Genomic DNA, 12,984 nt, shown 5'->3' with positions numbered 1-12,984 from the left:
ATCAACTCTGATGCCTTACTTCTAATAAATACCAAGCTGTCTGCTAAAAGAGTAAAACTCAAATATATTGTGTTATGATGATTCTAAAGTTCACACATATTTTCACAGTAAATTTGAGAATATTTGGTCAAAGGCCAATTTTACTTGAAATACAAGGTTAATCAGTTAAGAAAAGTGTCTAAGTACAAAATTTACTAATTTGTAAATAAGAAAAAATATTTATACTTTAAATTTATGTTCGCTAGCAAATAAGTGTCACGATAAATACATAATATATGACTGTGTTAAAGTTCCCTATTTTTTTCTGGGCTTCTGTTTTCTCATTAATAAAATAAGGAATTTAATTTAAAGACTGTTTAAAACTCAGATGTAATTCTGTGATTCTAAAAAGTAAGCCATTTAATAATAATAGGGCTTCTAAGATGTGTCAAGAAAAAATCATTATTTTCCAGATTTCCTTCACCAGCTGCTATTCACACAACATGCACATGTAAATCCCTGGCTTGACCAAAGACACCATTCATCTACTGTTAAAAAGGCATCTCTCTCTCCATTGCCTCCTTGCTTTCTGCAATTTGTCCTGGAAGCTAAACCACTTTCATTTCTCACCCACTTCTGAGTTTGATATTGTAGCTGAGGGCTACTGACTAAACATCTGTGTCCCCTCAAAATTCATATGAGGAACCCTAATACCAATTGATGGCATTGGAGTACGGTCCTCCCATGAAGGAATTAGTATACTTGTATGGCATGAAAAGCCCAGATATTTATCTACCTCTCTATCTCCCTATCCCAACCCCTACCCACCCCCACTCTCTGTAAGGACACAGTGAGAATAAGGCTGTCTGAAAACCAGGGAGTGGCCTTCACCAAGAACCCTATCACGCATGCTGGCACTCTGATCTTGCACTTTCAGTCTCCAAAACTGTGAGAAATAAATGTCTGTTGTTTAAACCACCCAGTCTATGCTAGTTTGTTACCGCAGCCCCAGCTGACTAAGACACTAAGAAGAGTAAGAAATGGAGGGGCCCCTGCAATGTTTCAAAAATGAATTAAATGGCAGAACTTAAAAATGGTCTTTGGAGATTATCTTTACTTACTGAGAGGTTGAAATAGATGTTATAAATATTAATTCTCAAGAAAAAAAAAGTATGCTGAGGTCTGCCCAGGAAGTATCCAGCCATGTAATATGAAAAAAGAGACATTAATCAAAGAAGAAACAAGGTACAAGAAACACTGTCCATAGGACAATAATGCCTCAGTCCCCTTAAAAGTAGGCACCTTGGGACCTCTCACAGTTCTCCCAGTATCTCTTCTACTATTCAAAACAGTGTGCAATATCCTTTGTTGGAATTGCCATCATCTGCACCAATGACTATCTGAAATCTCTTCCCTTTCAAATATGATTTTAGTTTTGGGAAAAGCCATAAGTCACAGGGCACCAAATCTGGGCTGTTGCAGGGCTGAATCACCTGGGTGATTTGAGGTTTTGCCAAAAAATTCTGCACAAGATGTGATGCATAAGCAGGTGCATTATCATGAAGCTGACAATCACTAATTGCCCATAGCTGTGGCCATTTTCATCCCATCGTATCTCTCAAACAATGAAGAACACTGAGGTAATTCTTATCAGTTATTTGGCTTGGAGGGGCATACTCATGATGGACAACAACTTCCCAATTAAAAAACACTTAACATGGTCTTGATCTTGCTGTGACTTTGCTTCAGCATGGAGAACCAGGCAACTTCTATTGGGATGACTGGACCTTCATTTCCAGATCACAGCCTCAACCCACCATTCACCACTTGTTATAACCATCTTGAGGAAAGCTGGTTTATTAAGAGCAGTTTGAATCAAGTCATTAGCAACTGCAGCACAATGTTCCTTCTGCACCGATAGCAGAAACTGTGAAACAAATTTTGCCATGACACATTTTCATGCCAAGATCCTGTGTCAAAATCTCAGACACAGGACTTCTGGCCAAGATGGAGCCATAGACAGACACAATGCATCTCCCTCCACAACTAAGAAGGAATACAACTACTGCAAAACTAGAAACAACCAGAAGTTCCAGAAAATCACACTACGTGGAAGTCCAGCAAACAAAGACATAAAGAAGAAATACTCATTCAGACAGGTAGGAGGGGCAGAGCCGGGGCAGAAAGGACAGGATGTGGTGGCAGCACCAATGGCAGCAGCAGCAGCAGGCCAGAAGAAAGCAGTCACACATTTTTAAAAGTCAGGAAGGAAACCTGGGGAGCGTTCGCAGCTCCTCACCGGACATCGCAGCTCACGGTCCCAGCACCAGGGGAAATCAAGCCTCATTGCTTCTGACTATGAAGACCAGTGGGGGTTGGGGTGGAGGCAGGAACTGCCGGTTTCTCAGCAGAGTCCGCTTGTTTAAAGGGCCCCCATGATCCTAGAACATCCGCAGACCCACCCACTCTGGGAACGACGGCCAGGGCAGCAGCTAGACGGGTGCCAGTCTGGTGTGGAAGTGGGAAAGGTGCCTGCAAAAGGGGCGAGTGCTAGGCAGGCGGCAGTGTTCTCTCTTGGACCCCTCCCCCACATACAGCATCACAACGTGGTGAAACAGGTTGCCCTGTACTGATGAATCCCTAAGGCTCCGCCCCTTACAACGTAATGGGAGTGACAGCTCTACCTGGGACGTGGAGGCAAACACACAGAGGACCTGTCAGAATGAGGAGACAGAGAAGTATGGCCCAAAAGGGGGAATGGATCAAGGTCCCAGAGGGAGAACTGAGTGACAAGGAGATAGCCAACCTAACAGATGAGGAGATAGACAACCTAACACACAGAATTCAAAACACTGGTGATAAAGATGCTCACAGGCTTGACAGATATGCTTGAGTACGGCAAACACATAAGAGAAGAAGTGAAGGCTATGCTAAGTGAAATGAAGGAAAATCCACACAAAACCAATGGTGAAGGGAAGGAAACCCGGGTTCAAATCAATGATTTGGAACATAAGGAAGAAAAAAAGTCAACCAGTGCAGAATGAGGAAGCAAGAATTGAAAAAAATGAGGAAAACTTACCAAATTTTGTGAAGGAGATGGACATACAGGTCCAGAAAGCACAGAGTGTCCTGGTTGAGCTGGACCCAGAGGGGACCACACCAGAACACATCATGACTGAGATGCCAGAGGTGAAAGATAAAGACAAAGTCCTGGGGGAAGCAAGAGAGAGGCGGAGAGCTGCCTACAGGGGGGTGCCTATAGGACTATCAGCTGATTTCTCAGAGGACACTTTGCAGGCAGGAAGGGACTGGCAAGCAGTATTCAATGTGATGAAAAGCAACCTACAACCAAGATTACTCTATCCAGCAAAGCTATCATTTAGAATGGAAGGGCAGATGAAGTGCTCCCAGACAAGGTGAAGCTAAAGGAGTTCATCATCACTAAGCTATTATTATATGAAATGTCAAAGGGACTTACTTAAGAAAAAGATCAAAACTGTGAACACTAAAATGACAACAAACTCACAACTATCAACAACTGAATCTGAAAAATAAAAACAAAATCCAACTAAGCAAACCAGAACAGGAACAGAATCATAGGTATGAGGATCATTTGGAGGGTTATCACCTGGGAGGGGGCAGGGGGGGAAATGGGGAAAAGGTGCAGGGACTAAGAAGCATAACTGGCTGGTACAAAATAGACAGGGGGAAGTTAAGAATAATATAGGAAAGGGTGAAGCCAAAGAACTTATATGCATGACCCATGGACATGAACTAAGGGGGGTGGGACTGCTAGTTGGAAGGGGATACTGGGCAGAGGGGAGCAAAGGGGAAAAAATTGGAACTACTGTAACAACATAATCAATAAAATATACTTAAAAAAAAAAAACCTCGGGCACAACAGTTTTTGGAATCCCCAGATCAGCTTCTAGTTCTCACACTGTCAGTTGCTGATCTTTGCAGATTGCAACCTGTACACATTCAACAATCTCAGGCGTTCTGTTTGTTGCAGGCCTTCCAGAGCATGGATCACTTTCAAAAGATTCTTGACCATCTTTGAAGCGATTGTGCCACACTTTCATTTGCTCTGCATGCATTGCATCATCCCCGAAAGCTTTCCGAATCCTCTGAATGGTTTTGGCAGAGGAATGTTCAAGCTTAACACAAAATATGATGCAGATTTGTTGCTCTACTCACTCAGTCATTTCAAATGTGACAGTCGCACAAGTACACGTGCTCACTAAACCATGTCTACCACCCCCACTGACTAGTACAGTGAAGTTGTCTTCACGCATGTGCATTCCAGTCCACTCTCCTTGGCTGCCAGGTTACATGGATTTCATACCAACCATTCTTGTTATATTAGTAATGGCTGGACTTTTGCTGGACAGATCTCGTATATAAGAAAATAAAATTTAAATGCTCTCTGAAACTATTACCTGCTGTAAATCTTCATTACTACTGGAAGTCACTCCTGATATGCAGGTTAATAGAAACCATTATTGAAAGTGAAGGACACTAGTCTTATTTCATCTTAAATTTCATTTTCTCATCAGTAATATATATACATACTTGCATACAAACTCTAAAATATTTTCAGAATGTAAGCCCCACAAGTGACTAGAAAGTTAATATAACAAAAATATGGTCATGTTTTGGGTGCTTGAATGATTTTACAAACACATCTCATTTGACTACCTCCCATGGTTCTGTCAGTGTTATATGCATAGACTGCCATATCTGATAGCATATAGCAAATATTTTCAACAAATCCATTGCACACCAGTTTTGTACAATAAAAATTAGTTTTATAGATGATTTCTTTCTACTGTACATTGTCTGCAAGTTGTTTTTAGTACTTTTCAGCTATAATAAGAGATGTTCATGAACTATGTTTTATTTTGTTGTCTAGAACAACTGGTTCTACATTTGTAATAACCTGTGTGGCCGTTGATATAATGAACAAAATATAAGCAGATGGGACACATCTGTTAATCATAAACATTTCTTCATTAGTGTCATTATCAGATTTATCTGTGTTGTATTTTTGTGAAAGACTCTGACATTGGTCATATTTAATCTGTATTTTAAAACAATCAAACCAGGCTCTGGACAGTTAGCTCGGCTGGTTTAGAACACTGTTTTGACATGCCAAGGTTGTAGCACATATAAGAATCAACAAATGAATGCATAAATAAGTAGAACAACAAGTTGGTGTTTCTTTCTCTCTCTCATCACTAAATAAAAATGTTTAAAAATCAAACCATTGGCCTTTTTTCTTAGATGTGGATCAATATGTACATGAAATACTTATGGACTTTTTAATTTTGTTCAGCATGGCTTCTTGGTGTTAATCATGTAATGTTGGTCACATCCACATTCTTGTAACAAAATGGTAAGTGCATATTGCCTATTCACTTAGCATTGGCATATGAGAAGACAGCATAGTAGTGTGGAATTAATCAGTAGTAAAGTAAAAGTGAAGACATAGAGGTGTACTGCTACCAGCTATGCTATTTATCTTTGTGACCTTGGACAATGCTGCCCCTCAATCTCCCCATCTACAGAAGAATTGTAAGACCATGCAATATACACATGAAACTCCATGCAAAATGCCTATGGTAGAATTCAAAAGATGGTAATACAAATTACTGCAAATGATGATACTCTAAAACACTGATGTTCCCCAAATGAAGATGTACTATTAATTTGCAAATTTTAACTTACTATTGGGGAGATTCAGATTATAGAAAAAGCTAAAAAAATTTTTTAATTCGATTTTCTGCCTGGTTCTCAGAATTATTTTGAGGGTCCAAATGAGTTTATATGCAGGAAAGCATTTTTGAAATTGTTATAGCATTAGTGTAATAAGGAATAAATGCCTATAGTCATATGTCTAAACTAGACAGAACTGGTCCATGATTCCAGGTTTGCTTCTCTCTACAACATGTAAAGAATGGCCTAAAGCAAAGACTGGGCACAGCACAAGAGGGCAGGAGGGCTCTGTGAAACCATCACGTGATGCAAATCTTCATTACTATGGAAGTTAGTCTTCACATACAGGTTAATAGAAACCATTATTGCAAGTAAAGGACACTAGTCTTATTTCATCAGATATTAAAAAATAAATCTCTCCACAAAATGACTAACCAACCACAGGAAATAAAACGTTTAAAAGTAAAACTATTCTAACATCACAAAGATTCACAAACCAAACAGCATACTGAATCCAGGACAAACCATGTTTCACTTAGAATTTCAAAGTCATAACAGTTCTATCTTTGTCATCCCCTTCTGGACCATGTGGAAACCTGCAGGGCACTATGCAGTCACTGATAACAAATGAAGGACTGGGTAACAGACAAAGAATGACTTGATAATGGATTGATTGTAAAAACAATTTACCAGCCCTGGCTGGTGTGGCTCCGTTGGTCGGAGCTTCATCTCATACACTGAAAGGTCGTGGTTTTGATTCCCAGTCAGGGCACATACCTGGGGTGTAGGTTTGGTTCCAAGTTGGGGCATGTATGAGAGGCAACCAATTGATATATCTCTTTCACATCGATGTTTCTCTCTCTCTCCTCTCTCTCTCCCACCCTTCCCCTCTCTCTAAAGTCAATAAGCATGTCCTCGGGTGAGGATTAAAAAAAGTACCAACACAATAAACAAATTTAATAAAACAAAAGTAAGAGAGATCCATACATGAGAAATTCAGAGGGAGGCTACTGAACATCAGTACCAATTATAACTTATATATGTCTTTTACTTTCCTAACTTGGAACACGTGTTGCACTTTGCTTCATACTAATGATTGTCAACTCTGGGCACTCACTGGAATTAACTGGGAAGCATTTGACAAAATACTGAAGGCAGGGCTCTACCCCAGACCAATTATATTAGAATTCTGGTGTAGACCAGACATTAAAAAACAAACAAAACTCCCCATGTGGAGCAGTGGAGTCAGGGTTGAGAACTCTGCACTTAGACCCCACCCTTTTTTTTTCAAAGTAGCCTCTTTCTCCCTACATGAAAGATTCCCTTTAAAACAGTCTCCCACCTTATAAGAGGAAGTAAAGATCTCCAACCCCCAAGAAATGCTCAAGTTTAAGCACGAGCATCCGAAGTCCAAGATATTTGCAAAAACACAAAGAACAAATTGAATCCTCAACTTCCCTATAAATTATTGGTGATATCTAAGACTTTGCTGGGGAGAGAGTTTAGACTTCATATTGTATTTTCTCAAGTAACATTAATACAAATATCAGAAACAAAATTTTTTTTCCATGAAAAATTAAGATTTCTAGAGACAAATCAAAGATGACAAGGAGAGTTTAATTTTTAAAAGGTCATTAATGCCTTGTGGAAAATGCCAATTAAAATGTCTCATCAATTACCATAGATAGACAGACAATCTTGATAGAATTTAGTACCAAATAACCACTAAGAAAGTAATTCTCAATCACTAAATCAAGAATCTAAAGTAATTGGAAAGTGGGATAAAAAGAAAAAGTCAAATACTGAAAGAACAGGGTCACGCACAGTTTTCATACACTGCAAGAGTTTTTAAAGTAGCAATTATACAACTTATAGAAAAAAGTGAACAGTAAAGATGAATTTGGTGGATATAATTTCAGTCATCTGCATACACTACTCCTTCCTGGCTAGGGGACATGCATAAGGACAGCAGGACATGAGAAAAGAGGGTGACATCATGGTAGAAGGGTGAGGAATTGTGCAGAGGACCCAACTGTATTTAAGAATCTTCCTCCAGAATGTATTCCCCATCTGTCAACACATTATTGACTAATCTTATATAGCACATTTGGCTATCTTCCTTTTGCTCCACAAATGGAGGGATAAAAATGGCCATTTATTTCAGTTGTGATGATTAAAAGGGATAAGGGATTTGAAAATCATAGTGTTGTGCCAATGTGCCACCTCACAATCACTGCACTGCAGAAGAAGAAGTATAATAGAAGGTGGAGAGGTGATGCATACAGAGGAAAAGTCAGCATGCAGGAAGTGGAAACTAAAGTGAAATGGAATAGATATACAGAAGGGTTAAAACATGAAGCAGTTTAGTAGCAAACACAGTAAGTAAATAATTAACCAAACCAAAATAAAACCAACTATAGAATCTGTAAAGAAAAAGGGAAGAAAACAATATTCAAGGTGAAGAATGAGCAGCCTGCAGATCAGTGCTTGAAATGAAGAAACAAGAATTGGAAAATTCTAGAAGAGGAAATGAAACCTCTGGTAGCACTCTGGTTAGAGGAGGGACAGTCACTCATTCCGTCAGAATTATTGAGACCATGGATCTAACCATGAAACTATCTGCCATGCAAAATACTTATGGAGATATTTGGAAGACTGTAAAACACACAAATATGATTACTCTAAAAACATCTACTTAAAATTCTCAAAGGTAAAAGATGTTATTAAGGTTTCTAAGTTTAGGCTTAGTGCTGTGTCAATTCAAATTATGAAAAGGCCTATAAATGTGTGTGTAAAAGAGAGAATTGTTGGATTTTTTTCTAGAATAAGAGTAGGGAAAGGGTACTATTTTGTACTTTAATATACTGCTATTAAAGTAATTTGACAATCAGCTCTTCAAAGCAAAATGGCTAAGCAGAAATAGATGAAAAAAATTCAAAACAAGGTCTGTGGCTAATGATAATTAGCTTATCTAGAGCTCTTAATATTCTGGCCACTTAGTAAACAAGGAAAGGAACCAGAAAACTCCCCATAGCATCCACCTTTCATTAGGGACCTGGCACTGATCCGTTTCCCTGGGTCTCTCCCCCAGGGGCATTTGTTCTCCCTACTGAACTTTCAATGAACTGGAGAAAATGAGTTACTGTACCTGTAACCAGAGCTTGTCTCCTGCCATGGTCCTGCCAATGGCACTGCACTGGAAGGTGGCAAACTGGCCGGCATTCACTTCAACATTCTGAATCCGCAGGAAGTGGGGAGTCCTAGCTACATGGAGAAAAACAAAGAAAGATATTAAAAGTGGAGACCTGTACCTAATACGCATCTTTTTTAATCTATCTGTAATTTTGGGGCTTTCCATTTTGTTTACCTTTGAAAAAGATAAAGCTTTTGCTTATCAGAACTTTAAAGATTTCATTATGGTTGTAAAAGAGATCATGGCAGGCTTTGCTTTCTCTATAAAAGAATTTTAAAAAGCCAAGTGTTCTGGGATAGAATCAAACAGAAGGAAGATATTTTATTGTTCCTGCTGTGCAAATTATCACAGCTCAGCAGTCTTCTTGTAATAACAGATCTGTATTAATAAAGATTATACTGAAGCCTAATTGATGTTTTGAACAAAAACATATTAGATATTTATACTAGCAACATGAAAAGAACAGTAAGAAGTTAAATGATGTTGTCGAGGAAACTTTTTAAGCCAAGTACAGAGCTGTGCAAAATATATATTTCAACACAACTAATTGGTATGCAGCATTACTGGTATAATACTTCCCAGCTACCAAAAATACTATCCCAATAGACAGATTCAGAAATTATGCTGGGACTGTCATACCATGGCAGTTTTTGCTGATTCTTATTTCCAATTCAAGAAGAAAGAATGATTTCAAACGCTAAACATCATTAAGTCTCATAATGTACACTGTCCATGGGACATCTGTTTAAATAAAGGATAATTCTGAGAAGTAAAGATCAATTTCTGAAGCACACTAAAAACATGTGTCAAAGAACTAGAATGATAGGTCAGGAATTAAATTTTTTGGTAAGTTCTACTTTTAGGGAAAAAATTCTCATATCATAATGATGACAGAGTGAAAGAGCAGTAAGGGGTGGGGATAGGAAAAGTTAGGGAGTAAAAAAAAGCAAAGAGAACAGGATGATAGTATTTTATGGGAAGTATGACTAAAACTGGACAATAACAAAAATACATTATTTTTTACGCCATACCATCTTTCCCTCACAGCCAACATCCTGTAGGTCATGTCTATGCTTTCAAAGAATGGTGCCCAATTACTGGGTACCCAAAGATAATAAACTAGCACTAATATCAGCCTGTGAAGAACATAATTAGGAATGGAAGTGGGTTACAGTCCAAGAACTAAGAAAAATGAACTTTAATATGAACAGCACACAGGAAATCCCCATTACTAATAATTCAGACAATGTATTCTTGATGCTTAGCATGCAAAATACCCCAAAGAACTTCTAAAAAGCAGCATAACTATGGATCACTGTTTGTAATACTAATATAATAATTTAAAACCTTATGAACTGTTTTTCACTATCAAATTACCCTTGGGCAAGAATAACATGACTTATTGGTTTTTATAGATTCTGTAAAAGGTCCCTAAATTGAATTTCTTTTCTATTCTCTGTTCCCCAAAAGATGAAAGAGCAACTGTTTTTAGAAAATATGAGCATTTTTGTTTTTCTTTAATTTTATTTTTTAGTTTTTCAATTACAGTTGTCCCATTTTACCCATTGCTCCCCCCCACCCAGCCCACCCCTTCTCCCGCAATCATATCTCTCCCCGTTGTCCATGTCCATGAATCATTTATGCACGTTCCTTGACTAAACCCTTCCCTTACCCCCCCCCCCCACTGACTGTTATTCTGCTCCTTGTCCTATTTAGTTTGTTTGTTTATGTTTTTCTTTGATTCCCTGTACTAGGTGATATCATATGGTATTTTTCTTTCTTTGCCTGGCTTATTTCACTAAGCATAATTCTCTCTAGTTCCATCCATGCTGTTGCAAATGGCAGGAGTTCCTTCTTTCTCTCTGCTGCATAGTATTCCATTGTGTAAATGTAGCACAGTTTCTTTATCCACTCATCTACAGATGGGCACTTAGGTTGTTTCCAGCACTTAGCTATTGTAAACAGTGCTGCTATGAACATAGGGGTGCATAAGTTCTTTTGAATTAGGGTTTTAGGATTTTTCAGGTATAACACTAGCAGTGGAATCGCTGGTTCAAAAGGCAGTTCCATCTTTAGTTTTTTGAGGTAATTCCATACTGTTTTCCATAGTGGCTGCACCAGTCTGCATTCCCACCAACAGTGCAGTAGGGTTCCCTTTTCTCCACATCCTCACCAGCACTTGTTGTTTGTTGATTTGTTGATGATGGTCATTCTGACTGGTGTAAAGTGGTATCTCATTGTGGTTTTTATTTGCATCTCTGATGGCTAGTGATGTTGAGCATTTTTTCATGTGTTTATGGACCTTCTGCATGTCCTCTTCAGAGAAGTGTTTGTTCAGTTCCTTTGCCCATTTTTTAATTCGGTTGTCTGTTTTCTTGATATTGAGTCGTATAAGCTCTTTATATATTTTGGAGATCAGTGCCTTGTCTGAGATATCATTGGCAAATAAGTTTTCCCATATGGTTGGTTTCCTTTTCATCTTGTTGATGTTTTCTTCTGCTGAGCAGAAATTCTTTAGTTTGATGTAGTCCCATTTGTTTATTCTTTCCTTTATTTCCCTTGCCTTAGGAGATGTATCAGTGAAAATACTGCTACACAGGATATCTGAAAATTTCCTGCCTATATTTTCTTCTAGGACTTTTACAGTGTCATGGTTTACATTTAAGTCTTTGATCAATCTTGAGTTTATTCTGCTGTGTGGTATAAGTTAGTGGTCTAATTTAATTTTTTTGCATGTCTCTATCCAGTTCTCCCAGCACCATTTGTTGAAGAGGCTATTTTCATTCCATTTTATGTTCTCTCCCCCTTTGTCAAATATTAGTTGTCTATATAGACCTGGGTTTATTTCTGGGCTCTCTATTCTGTTCCATTGATCTATATGTCTGTTCTTATGCCAGTACCAGACAGACTGTTTTGATTACAGTAGCCTTGTAGTATAGTTTGATATCAGGTATTGTATTCCTCCTACTGTGTTCTTCTTCCTCAAGATTTCTGCGGCTATTTAGGGTCTTCTTTGGTTCCATATAAATTTTTGAAGTATTTCTTTTAGGTTTGTGAAATATGTCATTGGTGTTTTAACAGGGATTGTGTTAAATCTATAAGTTGCTTTGGGTAATGTGGACATTTTAATGATGTTGATTCTTCCCATGCAAGAACATGGTATATGCTTCCATTTATTTGTATCTTCCTTAATTTCTTTCTTCAATGTTACGTAATTTTCAGAGCACAGGTCTTTTATCTCCTTGGTTAAGTTTATTCCTAAGTACTTTATTTTTCTTATTGCTATAATAAATGGGATTTTTTCTCTAGTTTCCATCTCTGATATCTTATTGTTGGTGTACAAAAATGCCTTTGATTTCTGAATATTGACTTTGTACCCTGCTATTTTGCCAAATTCACTTATTAGGTCAAGTAGTGTTTTAGTGGAGTCTATATGGTTTTCTATGTACATTACCATGTCACCTGCAAATAATGATGGTTTTACTTCCTCTTTTCAAATTTGGATGCATTTCCTTTCCTTGTCTGAATGCTGGGGGTAAAACCTCCAAGACTATGTTGAATAGGAGTGGAGAGAGTAGACATCCTTGTCTTGTTCTTGATCTTAGGGAGAATAGTTTCAGTTTTTGTCCACTGAGTATAATGTTAGCTTCAGGTTTTTCATATATGGCCTTTATTATATTGAGGTATGCTCCCTCTATTTCCATTTTTGCTCAGCGTTTTCATCATAAATGAATATTGTACTTTATCAGATGTTTTTCAGCATTTATTGATATGATCATGTGATTTTTATCTTTCATTTTGTTTATGTGGTGTATTATGTTTATTGATTTGTGAATATTAAACCATCCTTGCATCCCTGGGATGAATCACTCTTAATTGTGGTTATGATCTTAATGTATTGCTGGATCTGGGTTGCCAATATTTTCTTGAGGATTTCAGTATTTATGTTCATCAGCGATACTGGCCTATAGTTTTCTTTCTTTGTTGTGTCTTGACATGGTTTTGGAGTTATGGTAATACTGGTCTCATAGAAATAGTTTGAGAGTCTTCCCTCTTCTTTGAGTTTTTGGAATAGGTTGAGAAGGATAGAAGTTAGT

The 12,984-nt window shown here is 37.9% G+C and overlaps 1 protein-coding gene across 6 annotated transcripts in view; it reads right to left on the bottom strand.

The window, feature by feature from the left end:
- The window catches only part of PTPRM (protein tyrosine phosphatase receptor type M), an 883,942-nt gene that overhangs the window by 518,843 nt on the left and 352,115 nt on the right, over positions 1-12,984 (bottom strand). For all 6 annotated transcript variants that reach the window (XM_090285792.1, XM_090285794.1, XM_090285793.1 and 3 more), the window contains exon 5: positions 8,843-8,958. In XM_090285792.1, the coding sequence (XP_090141918.1) occupies positions 8,843-8,958 (116 nt within the window). The remainder of the gene's footprint in view (positions 1-8,842; positions 8,959-12,984) is intronic.

Source organism: Furipterus horrens, unplaced genomic scaffold (assembly GCF_987537825.1).
Source record: "Furipterus horrens unplaced genomic scaffold, mFurHor1.1.pri manual_scaffold_8, whole genome shotgun sequence".
In the NCBI taxonomy this organism is placed as follows: domain Eukaryota; kingdom Metazoa; phylum Chordata; class Mammalia; order Chiroptera; family Furipteridae; genus Furipterus; species Furipterus horrens.
The sequence above is the reverse complement of the archived record's forward strand: the minus strand, read 5'-3'. Positions and strand labels throughout refer to the sequence as shown.